Source organism: Chiloscyllium plagiosum, unplaced genomic scaffold (genome assembly GCF_037043375.1).
Source record: "Chiloscyllium plagiosum isolate Xiang-an unplaced genomic scaffold, Cpla_swu_hap1 HiC_scaffold_44, whole genome shotgun sequence".
NCBI lineage: Eukaryota > Metazoa > Chordata > Chondrichthyes > Orectolobiformes > Hemiscylliidae > Chiloscyllium > Chiloscyllium plagiosum.
In genome coordinates, this window is record NW_028270182.1 from 13078218 (window position 1) to 13091447 (window position 13230).

General features: G+C 54.0%; 1 protein-coding gene across 1 annotated transcript in view; it reads right to left on the bottom strand.

Annotated features, from left to right (window-relative positions):
* Positions 1-1451: 1451 nt before the first annotated feature.
* The window catches only part of LOC122547922 (ephrin type-B receptor 3-like), a 122529-nt gene continuing 110750 nt past the window's right edge, over positions 1452-13230 (bottom strand). Inside the window, 6 exon segments of the mRNA XM_087982988.1 lie at positions 1452-1611; positions 3261-3432; positions 3435-3453; positions 4496-4645; positions 6356-6571; positions 9668-9915. Of these exon segments, the coding sequence (XP_087839114.1) occupies positions 1452-1611; positions 3261-3432; positions 3435-3453; positions 4496-4645; positions 6356-6571; positions 9668-9915 (965 nt within the window).

Sequence of the window (13230 nt, forward strand, 5' to 3'; positions counted from 1 at the left end):
GAGAGGGTGCCCCCCCTCCCCCTCTCTGGAGAGGGCTACGCCCAGTGCCGTGCCACGGCGTCATGGCAACAGTATCAGGAAGAAAACAAAAGTGCAAAACAAGTCCGGACAGAATTCCCAAAAGCTTTTCCCAAAGGTCCGAGATGCCAGAGGAGATCGAGAGACGTGTTGGGGTGGAAGGGCTCAGGAAATCGCATCCTCTCTCTCGCGCCCTCTCTCTGCCTCCTCCACCTTCCGTGCCTGGGTTATACTGATTCCACGTGACTCCCGGCTCAGTCAGTTGCGCCCTGGCCCTGGCGGTTTCAGCTGGGCCCTCAGGGTCTGGATGCTGGCCAGCAGTTTCTTCTGGTGCCCAGCGAGGGTCACGCCAATCCTCAACAGGTCCCTGCGCGAACACAAGGAAATGTCAGGCCTGAGGCCTACTGCCAACGCTCACGTCTCCCTCCCGCTCCCGCCCCCCCCCCCCCCCCTCCCCCCCCCCCCCCCCCCCCCCCACCACTTCCTCTCCGCTGCTTTATGCCAGGCCTGGCCTCTCCGGCCCATGGCGCTCTCTTCAATTGTCTACGCTCAAAGGCAGACCGGGTAAAACTCCCTCTACACCTTCAAACTGGACGTAAAGCCACCGCTCCCATCAAACACTCCCAGTACAGAGACAGCACGGGGTTTGATACAGAGTAAAGCTCCCTCTACACTGTCCCCCCATCAAACACTCCCAGGACAGGGACAGCACGGGGTTAGCTATAGAGTAAAGCTCCCTCTACACTGTTCCCCATCAAACACTCCAGGACAGGGACAGCATGGGGTTAGATACAGAGTAAAGCTCGCTCTACACTGTCGCCCCATCAAACACTCCCAGGACAGAGACAGCACGGGGTTAGATACAGAGTAAAGCTCCCTCTACACTGTCCCCAACAAACACTCCCAGGACAGGGACAGCATGGGGTTAGATACAGAGTAAAGCTCCTCTATACTGTCCCCCCATCAAACACTCCCAGGACAGGGACAGCACGGGGTTAGATACAGAGTAAAGCTCGCTCTACACTGCCCCCAACAAACACTCCAGGACAGGGACAGCACGGGGTTAGATATCTCGTGAGTATTGGCCTCTCATCAGGAAGGGGAGGTGGGGCAGATACGCGGGAACATGGTGCCCCCACCCTAACCCTGGCACATTCCCTGCTCCGACTCGGAAATATATCCGCAGTTCCCTCAGCGTCGCTGGGTCGAATCGGGGAACTCCCTCCTCGCCGTGCGTGGGTCAACACAGGGGGATGGCAGAGTGTCAAGATGGCGGCTCACCCAGCATCCCTTGCCTTCCCGAAGGGGATCAATCACGGAATGGAGCGGTCGGGGGGGTAACGGAGCAGATCCTGGCCCTGGGGGAGCGAGGAAGGACGTGGCAGTAGCAGTAGGCCGAGGTGGGGATGGGGGTGGGGTGGGTGATGGAATACTCACTCCGCTGAGATCTGAGTGACCAGGTCGAAGGTCGTGAAGCCGGCGTTGACGAAATTCTCCTCATAGCGGCCCATCTTGATCACGTCGAGCCAGTCTCCCACCGTGGAGAATGTAGTGTAGTGGGGGGTCCCGCGGTCCAGAAGGGGCTGTGAGGGCCTGGGGGGTAGGGGTAGGGGGGTACAGAACAGGAGGTGAAAGTCACTTGGCGTGTGGTCCGGGTGGTCAGAGAAACGTGCGTCTCTCTCTCTCTCTCTGCTGCCCCCACCACCCCCCAACACAATGTGGCCGATGCAGTGCTCCTCTAAACCTTAGCACCCTGTCAGCAAGTGCACAGTGCGATCCCACTGAGCCGAAGTCAGATTCCAGTCGTCCAATGCGTCAACGCCCCTCCCCCGTTCCACCCCGGGATTTATTTGGCTTCTTTTTCTCTCAAAGCAATGTTCTCCCCCTCCTCCCCAACGAGGGGGTGGGGTCTTTGGCATTATGTGCCACACGGGACTCTTGGCACCGCAGCGCCAACCCCTCGAACCCCTTGGGCTGCACACTGACTCCGGGCAGGGGCGAGGGGAAAGCCTTTCCCGCTAGGCCGCAGCTGAGCCCCAGGCTCAGAGAGGGCCCCAAGTTTTGTCGTCAAGGAGGTTCGGATGTCCAACAGATCAGCGTCGCTCTGCTCCATTTTATCCCCGCGTGTTCCTCCCGCCCCCCCCCCAGAGCGGGATCATGAGGTCGGGAATTGTATCGGGAAGCGGGGATTGGTGGGGGCGCGGGGGTACGGTAAGGGGACGGACACAACCGCCCATCTCCCCTCTTGGTGTCACGAAACAAAATGGCCGCTGTGCGGGCGGGGAAATGCCAAGCCAAGGGCAGGTCGCCAACCGGGCTGGCACTGAGGGCATCGCCCCTCAGGGTGCCACGCTCCCGTCCACAGCTTGTTCCCCATTAGTTCTTCCACACCCTGAGGGTGGTGGGGTGGGGTGGGGTGGCTCCCTGGCCTGGGGAGGGCCGTCTGACCGATCGCTAACCCGTACTCCCCTCCAACCTGACTTTGCCTGCTCAATGTTCACTCCCCCCCCCCCCCCACACCCCCTAACCCCAGGAACACTGGAGACACTGCGAGGATAGGTTGCAGTGTGGAGGGACCGTTGCTATTGGTTACGGAGGGGCTACCTGTTGAGGAGTTTACAGGAGTGAGAGACACGGCCTGGTCGAAACGTACAGGATCCGTGTGGGAGGGGAGGGGGTCGGATTTGATGGTGGGTGGTGGGGGGAGAGATGTGGAGAGGTTGGGGCCCCACAGTAGCTCAGTGGTTAACACTGCTGCCTCACAGCGCCAGGGACCCAGGGTTCGATTCCTGCCTCGGGGCAAACTGTCTGTGTGGTTTTCCTCCGGGTGCTCCAGTTTCCTCCACAGTCCAAAGATGTGCAGGTTAGGGTGGATTGGCCGTGCTAAATTACCCATAGTGCCCAGGGATGTGCAGGTTAGGGTGAATTGGCCGTGCTAAATTACTCATAGTGCCCAGGGATGTGCAGGTTAGGGTGAATTGGCCGTGCTAAATTACCATAGTGCCCAGGGATGTGCAGGTTAAGGTGAATTGGCCGTGCTGAATTACCCATAGTGCCCAGGATGTGCAGGTTAGGGTGAATTGGCCGTGCTAAATTACCCATGGTGTCCAGGATGTGCAGGTTAGGGTCCGGACAGGCCCGGAGGGTGGGACTGTTTGGCAGGGAGGATGCTGGAGGGCGAGGAGGGGGCCAGGCTCGAGCCAACGAGTGAGCGTGTCGGCGCAGCGGCTGAGGTGACTCACGCTCCGTGTTCCCGCGTGACGATCTTCAGGCTGGCCGGGTTACGGATCAGCTTGTCCAGGGCGCCGACGATGAGGCCGAACCGAGGCCTGGCGTTCCGCTCCTTCTGCCAACAGTCCAGCATCAGCTGGTGCAGCGAGGTGGGGCACTCCGTCGGCGGGGGCAACCGGTAATCTGCTCGATGGCGTTGATCACCTGAGGGGGAGAGAGCGCAGGCCATTAGCCCCACGGGGCGGGGAGGGGGCAGCAGGGGCTCCCGTTTCCGGGGAGCTGAGGGGGGATAGGTCAGAGGTCACGAGGTGACAGGTCGTGATAAGGATTTGAGAGTCAAAGCCGACATGAGACCTCGGGAGTCAGGAGCCTGGGGGTGGGGGGAATGCCCAGAGACCCGGAGGTGAGGCCTAGGGAGACAGGGGAGCCTGGGGGTGAGGCCTAGGGAGATGGGGGGCCCAGGGTGAGGCCTAAGGAGTTTGGGACCAGGGTGTGAGGCCTAGGGGGTTTGGGACCAGGGTGTGAGGCCTAGGGGGTTTGGGACCAGGGTGTGAGGCCTAGGGGGTTTGGGACCAGGGTGTGAGGCCTAGGGGGTTTGGGACCAGGGTGTGAGGCCTAGGGGGTTTGGGACCAGGGTGTGAGGCCTAGGGGGTTTGGGACCAGGGTGTGAGGCCTAGGGGGTTTGGGACCAGGGGTGTGAGGCCTAGGGAGTTTGGGACCAGGGTGTGAGGCCTAGGGGGTTGGGACCAGGGTGTGAGGCCTAGGGGGTTTGGGACCAGGGTGTGAGGCCTAGGGGGTTTGGGACCAGGGTGTGAGGCCTAGGGGGTTTGGGACCAGGGTGTGAGGCATAGGGGGTTTGGGACCAGGGTGTGAGGCCTAGGGGGTTTTGGGACCAGGGTGTGAGGCCTAGGGAGTTTGGGACCAGGTGTGAGGCCTAGGGGAGTTTGGGACCAGGGTGTGATGCCTAGGGGGTTTGGGACCAGGGTGTGAGGCCTAGGGAGTGTGAGGCCTAGGGAGTTTTGGGACCAGGGTGTGAGGCCTCGGGGGTTTGGGACCAGGGTGTGAGGCTTAGGGAGTTTGGGACCAGGGTGTGAAGCCTAGGTAGACGGGGAACAAAGGTGAGACCTAGGGAGTCAGGTCCCAGAGAGTGAGGCCTTGGAAGTTTGGGGACAGGATTAAAGAGGATGGGGTTAAAGGGGATGGGGTGAGGGAGAGGAGGGAAGCTGGCAGGTTCTGGAATACTCACATCCTGGTTCGACATATCCCAGTATGGCCTTTCTCCGTAGGACATCACCTCCCACATGACAATTCCGTAACTCCACACGTCGCTGGCCGTGGTGAACTTGCGGAAAGCTATGGCTTCTGGAGCGGTCCATCGGATTGGGATTTTTCCGCCCTGTGTCGGAAGAAAGGGAAATCAGCAATTAAACCAGAACGCGACCCAGAGAGCCGAAGGTTCTCACATTCCCTCAGCTCCATCCCCAACCTGCCTCACGATTGGAAGATGACTGTAATAAAACACTCGTAATTATCATCGTCCGGCCAATCGCCAACCGTTCAAAATGGCTGACACACAGCTGCCCCCATCCCGAATGGGTCTCTCCGTCATCAGCAACACTCTATAATATCGCTGGATCACCGAGTGATCGACACTCAGAGTCATAGAGATGTCCAGCACGGAAACAGGCCCTTCAGTCCAACCCGCCCATGCCGACCAGATATCCCAACCCAATCTAGTCCCACCTTCCAGCACCCGGCCCATATCCCCCCAAACCCTTCCTATTCATATACCCATCCAAATGCCTCTTAAATGTTGCAATTGTACCAGCCTCCACCACTTCCTCTGGCAGCTCATTCCATACACGCACCACCCTCTGTGTGAAAAAGTTGCCCCTTAGGTGTCTTTTATATCTTTCCCCTCTCACCCTAAAACTATGCCCTCTAGTTCTGGACTCCCCGACCCCAGGGAAAAGACTTTGTCTATTTATCCTATCCATGCTGCTCATGATTTTGTAAATCTCTATAAGGTCACCCCTTAGCCTCCGATGCTCCAGGGAAAACAGCCCCAGCCTGTTCAGCCTCTCCCTATAGCTCAGATCCTCCAACCCTGGCAACATCCTTGTAAATCTTTGCTGAACCCTTTCAGGTTTCACGACATCTTTCCGATAGGAAGGAGACCAGAATTGCACGCAATATTCCAACAGTGGCCTAACCAATGTCCTGTACAGCCGCAACATGACCTCCCAACTCCTGTACTCAATACTCTGACCAATAAAGGAAAGCATACCAAACGCCTTCTTCACTATCCTATCTACCTGCGACTCCACTTTCAAGGAGCTATGAACCTGCACTCCAAGCTCTCTTTGTTCAGCAACACTCCCTAGGACCTTACCATTAAGTGTATAAGTCCTGCTAAGATTTGCTTTCCCAAAATGCAGCATCTCGCATTTATCTGAATTAAACTCCATCTGCCACGTCTCAGCCCATTGGCCCATCTGGTCCAGATCCTGTTGTAATCTGAGGTAACCCTCTTCGCTGTCCACTACACCTCCAATTTTGGTGTCATCTGAAAACTTACTAACTGTACCTCTTATGCTCACATCCAAATCATTTATGGAAATGACAAAAAGTAGAGGACCCAGCACCGATCCTTGTGGCACTCCACTGGTCACAGGCCTCCAGTCTGAAAAACAGCCCTCCACCACCACCCTCTGTCTTCTATCTTTGAGCCAGTTCTGTATCCAAATGGCTCGTTCTCCCTGTATTCCATGAGATCTAACCTTGCTAACCAGTCTCCCATGGGGAACCCTGTCGAATGCCTTACTGAAGTCCATATAGATCACATCTACTGCTCTGCCCTCATCAATCCTCTTTGTTACTTCTTCAAAAACTCAATCAAGTTTGTGAGACATGATTTCCCACGCACAAAGCCATGTTGACGATCCCTAATCAGTCCTTGCCTTTCCAAATACATGTACATCCTGTCCCTCAGGATTCCCTCGAAGGGCTGGCAAGATGGAGGCAGTAAGATGAACGCCCCCCCCCCCCACCCACCCCCTGCTCCACACCCCACACCCCCTGCCCCCTCTCCCCTGAGGTTTCTCACCAAGGTGCTGGTGTAAGTGGGATCCGAGGAATTCTCCTCCAGGAAGCGGGAGAGGCCGAAGTCGGAGACCTTACAGACTAGGTTACTGTTGACCAGGATGTTCCGGGCAGCGAGGTCCCGGTGAACGTAGCTCATGTCGGACAGATACCTCATGCCCGAGGCGATGCCCCTCAGCATCCCCACCAACTGGATGGCAGTGAACTGACCGTCGTTCTGCTGCAGGCCGGGGAGCACACACAGACAGACACACACACACACACACACACGCACACACATAAACACACACACACGTAAACACACACACACGTAAACACACACACAGACACACACACACACATAAACACGCACACACACATGCACATAGACACACACACACACGCACATACGCACATAAACACACACACATAAACACATACAGACACACACACATACATATAAACACACACACACGCAGACACATACACACACGCACATACACACACACACGCACAGACACACAGACACATGCACACACACGAACGCACACACACATACGCACACACACACATACGCACACACACATACGCACACACACACATACGCACACACACAGGCACAGACACACATGCACAGGCACACAGACACACGCATACACACACAGACACACACATACACACACAGACACACGCATACACACAGACAGGCACACACACAGATACGCGCACACGCATGTGCATGGATACACATACACACATGCACACACACACATACACACGCACACGGACACACGCACACACAGACGCACACACACAGACGCATACACACAGACACACGCACACACACAGACACACGCATGTGCATGGATACACGTACACACACACATACACACGCACACACAGACACACGCAAATACACACATACACACACAGGTACACACACATACACGAGTACACACACACAGACACACACAGGTACACACACACACACACAGGTACACACACACAGATACACACACATAAACACACACACGTATACACACACAGATACACACACACAGATACACACACACACACACGCACACGCACATAAACACACACACACATAAACACATACAGACACACACACAGACACACACACATACATATAAACACACACACGCACACATACATACACACACGCACAGACACACACACACGCAGACGCACACACACATACGCACACACACATACGCACACACACACAGGCACAGACACACAGATACACACACACACACAAACACACACATAAAGACACACACAGGTAATACACACACACACAGGTACACACACACACACAGGTATACACACACACACATACAGTTACACACACACACAGGTATACACGCACACACACACACAGGTACACCCACACACAGATACACCCACACACAGATACACCCACACACAGGTACACCCACAAACATACACAGGTATACACACAGGTATATACACACACACGTGTATACACACACACGTGTATACACACGTATACACACACACGTATACACACACACATATACACACACACATATACACACACACGTGTATACACACACGTATACACACACACGTATACACACACACGTATACACACACACGTATACACACACACGTATACACACACACGTATACACACACACGTATACACACACACGTATACACACACACACATGTATACACACACGTATACACACGTATACACACACATGTATACACACAGTATACACACACGTATACACACACGTATACACACACGTATCCACACATGTATACACACACACACACGTGTATACACACATGTATACACACACACACGTGTATACACACACATATACACACACACACGTGTATACACACACATATACACACACATGTGTATACACACACATATACACACACACACGTGTATACACACACGTATACACACACACACGTGTATACACACACGTATACACACACACACACACGTGTATACACACACGTATACACACACACACGTGTATACACACACGTATACACACACACACGTGTATACACACACGTATACACACACACATGTATACACACACGTATACACACACATGTATACACACACGTATACACACACACATGTATACACACACATGTATACACACACGTATACATACACATATACACACACACACACACAGGTATACACACGCACGTATATATACACACGCAGGTATACACACACACACGTGTACACACACACGTATACACACACACACACGTATACACACACAGAAGTATACACACACACATATACACACACACACACAGGTATACACACACAGGTATACACACACGTATACACACACGTATACACACACGTATATACACACATACACACACGTATACACACACACGTATACACACACACACACACACATATACACACACACACGTATACACACACACGTATACACACCCACGTATACACACACACATATACACACACACATATACACACACACATATACACACACACACATAGGTATACACACACATACACAGGTATACACACACATACACAGGTATACACACACATACACAGGTATACACACACACATACACAGGTATACACACACACATACACAGGTATACACACACACACATACACAGGTATACACACACACACATACAGAGACACACATACGTATACACACACAGGTACACACACGTATATACACACACACGTATACACAACACACGTATACACACACACGTATACACACACACAGGTACACACACACACGTATACACACACACACACAGGTATACACACACACACATGTATACACACACACAGGTATACACACACACACAGGTATATACACACACACACACACAGATACAGACATGAGAAGGAAAAACAACAACAACTGGTCAACATTTAATCACGAACACTTGGCCAGCAGAAACCCACCCCCTTCCCTGGGAAGATTCCGAACGCGGATGGAAACGCTCGCTGGAACTCTGGGATCCAGTACTGTCCTGGCGCAGAAGCACAGCGAGACTCTCCAGCCTTATCAGTCCCCTGCCTGCCTGCCTGTGGGATCGTGCTGTGCCCTCCTCAAGCTGTGCCATTGCTCTGGTGGGTGGGGGGGGGGGGGGGGGAAGGGGGTAGAGAGAGGGGGCAAAGGAGGGCTCAAGGAGGGGGTGGTCGTGGTTTCCTTTTGAAAGTGAAGGAGGCATGAAGAGGAGGCGCCATATGAATGCAGAGGCTGCGAACCCGGGGGTGGAGAGTTGGGGGGGGGGAGCTGTCGGCACTCACCCGCAGGAAGGAGTCCAGTGCCCCGTTCTCCATGAACTCGGTGATGATCATGACTGGGCAGCTGCTGGTGACCACCCCCTCCAGATGGATGATGTTGGGATGGTCGAATTGTCCCATGATGCTGGCCTCGCTCAGGAAGTCTCGTCGCTGGCGGTCTGTGTAGCCCCCTTTCAGCGTTTTGATGGCCACGTACGTCTCCCTCTTGCCCAGCACCTTCAGTCGCCCCCGGCAGACCTCACCAAACTCCCCTGCAAAATAAGGCAAGATGGCGTCAACAAGATGGCGTCAACAAGATGGCGTCCCTGACCTAGTCACCGTCCCCACTCCCACCTCATGCCTCCGGCATTCCCTCTGCTCCTGGTCCCTTCCAAAGGGCCGCACCTTCCCAGACTCTCTCTCCTGACAATTCCATCTTGCATTCCCAACGTGAGACATTTCAGGCCATCGACTCTGCAGGAGCCCTCAAAGGTGGGGAGGGGGAAGCACTGTGTCTTCCTCATGGATTAACCATCCAGCTGACTCCCCACACCCCAACCTTGACATCTGGGCCCTGATGAGGTGAAAAACCACATGGGGGTGTGGGGTGAGGGGGGGAGAAAGTGTCTTTCCTGGCCAATACTCAAGAAGTTGGGGGAGGGGGGGGGGGGGGGTTGGGCCAGAAAGCGGTGATTGCATTGGGATTTATCTGCAGGACTTGTGGAGGAAATGGGATGGGCGGACTCAGAGGAACTGGGGCCTAGCGCATCGCCAGGCAGAGGTCAGGAAAGGTGCAGGAAAAAAAATATTACAAAAGCGAATGGAATGGTAGCTCGTGTCTCACGGGGGATCGGGAGACAATGGGGGCGGAAGTCAGGCTTCAGATCATAAAGACAGAGCTGGTATATATCCCATCTGGGATAATTCGCGTTCAGCTCTGGGCACCACACCTCAGGAAGGATATTCCGTCCTGGGATGGAACGCCGCGGATCTGGATCGATTCCAACAAGGTCCCGACAGACACTGCTCCCATCTGGAGGACTGAAGGATTTGCGAGGGAATGACGGGGAGAAATTATTTTGTCCAGGGAGAGGTGGGTGGAGGGCGAGGAGATACCTTCACATTACAACCACGGCCTTCAGGGAGACATCGATAAGTGTTTCATCACAAAAATTTTGCGTCTCCCCTACTCCCTCCACCCTGCCCAACAAATCTAACAGTGCCGAGTGTTATAATTTCGACAGAGGGGGGCTCAGGGACATGAATTTGAGATGGACACGGGAGACCAGGAAACCAAAACGTCGTGGTGGTGGTGGGGGGGGGGGGGGGGGGGGGGGGGGAGACTTTGTCTTTCTCAGAGTTCTAGAATCCCCGGGCGCAGGCCATTCGGCTCATTGAGTTCACACCGACCCTCTGAAGAGCATCCCTGACCCGTTCCCCGTAATCCTGTATTTCGCCATGGCTACACCACTTGGCCCGCACATCCCTGGGCACTATGGGTAATTTAGCACGGCCAATCCACCCTAACCTGCACATCCCTGGGCACTGTGGGTAATTTAGCGTGGCCAATCCACCCTAACCTGCACATCCCTGGGCACTATGGGTAATTTAGCACGGCCAATCCACCCTAACCTGCACATCCCTGGGCACGATGGGTAATTTAGCACGGCCAATCCACCCTAACCTGCACATCCCTGGGCACTATGGGTAATTTAGCACGGCCAATCCACCCTAACCTGCACATCCCTGGGCACTATGGGTAATTTAGCATGGCCAATCCACCCAAACCTGCACATCCCTGGGCACTATGGGTAATTTAGCACGGCCAATCCACCCTAACCTGCACATCCCTGGGCACTATGGGTAATTTAGCGCGGCCAATCCACCCTAACCTACACATCCCTGGGCACAATGGGTAATTTAGCACGGCCAATCCACCCTAATCTGCACATCTTTGGACTGTGGGAGGAAACCGGAGCACCCGGAGGAATCCCACGCAGACACAGGGAGAATGTGCAAACTCCACACAGTCAGTCGCCCTGAGGCTGGATTCGAACCAGAGTCCTTGACGCTGTGAGGCAGCAGCGCTAACCACTGAGCCGCCAGAGGGCAGGAAATCCGTGTAGTTCTTTCCGGCAGTGGGCCGAGGTAGCTTTCAAATCAAGCAAGGAATCGAGGGGGAAAAGGGCTGGGAGATGGGGTGGAGGGTCTCATGGTATGGAGGAGCTGTCTCGATGGGCTGTATGGCCTGCCACTGCGGCTGCAGACAGCACCGCCCCTGGTGGGATGGTTGTAACTGCAGCTGGACCGGCGTACGTCATCGGTCCCCATCCCGAGTCCCACTGTCAGAACATGACAACATGATAGCACCACGGTGGGTTTCAGGCCAAGTCCGTACGCATCCACGATCCATTGGACTTAGCTGGAAAATCCCGACGAGCATTCACAAAGTGAGAAGGTATGGGATACAGGGATATCTGGCTGTCTGGGTACAGAATTGGCTGGCCGAGAGCAGACAGCAAGTGGTAGGGGATGGGAAGCATCCCGTCTGGAGTCTGCTGACCAGTGGGGTCCCGCAGGGATCTGCTCTTGGGCCTCCCGCTGCTTTTTATAAACGACTTGGATGAAGAAGTTAAGGGTGGGTTAGTAAGTTTGCCGATGATACAAAGGTGGGTGGTTTCGTAAATAGTGTAGAGGGCAGTTGTAGGCTACAACGAGACATAGACAGGATGCAGAGCTGGGCTGAGAAGTGGCAGATGGAGTTCAACCTGGATAAATGCGAAGTGATTCATTTTGGAAGATGGAATTTGAATGCTGAATACAGGGTTGGATGCTTGGCAGTGTGAAGGAACAACAGGATTTGGGGGTCCACGTCCATAGATCCCTCAAAGTTGCTACCCAAGTTGATAGGATTGTTCAGAAGGCGTATGGTGTTTTAGCTTTCATTAACAGGGGGATTGAGTTTAAGAGGCACAAGGTTTTGCTGCAGCTCTATAAAACCCTGGTTAGACCACACTTGGAATATTGTGTCCTGTTCTGGTCACCTCATTATAGGAAGGATGTGGATGCTGTAGAGAGGGCACAGAGGAGATTTACCAGGATGCTGCCTGGATTGGAGGGCTTATCTTATGAAGAGAGATTGAGTGAGCTAGGGCTTTGACATTGGAGAGAGGGGAGAGAGGTGATAGAGATGTACAAGATAATGAGAGGCGTAGATAGAGTAGACAGCCAGAGAACTTTTCCTCAGGGCAGAAATGGCTGTCACTAGGGGTCATAACTTTAAGGTGATTGGGGGAAGGTCTAGGGGAGATGTCAGAGGTAGGTTCTTTACACAGAGAGGGGTGGGTATGTGGAATGCACCATCAGGGGTGGTCGTAGAGTCAGAGACATTAGGGACAATTAAGCGAATGCTGGACAAGCACATGGACGGCAGTAAATAGAGGGGTGTGTAGGATTGGGGTTGATCTTAGATGAAGATAAATGCTTGGCACAGATGATGGGCAGAAGGGCCTGTACTGTTGTATGATCTACTCCAGGGTTTATCCCAGTCTGTACCCGGGGTTTATCCCAGTCTGTACCCGGGGTTT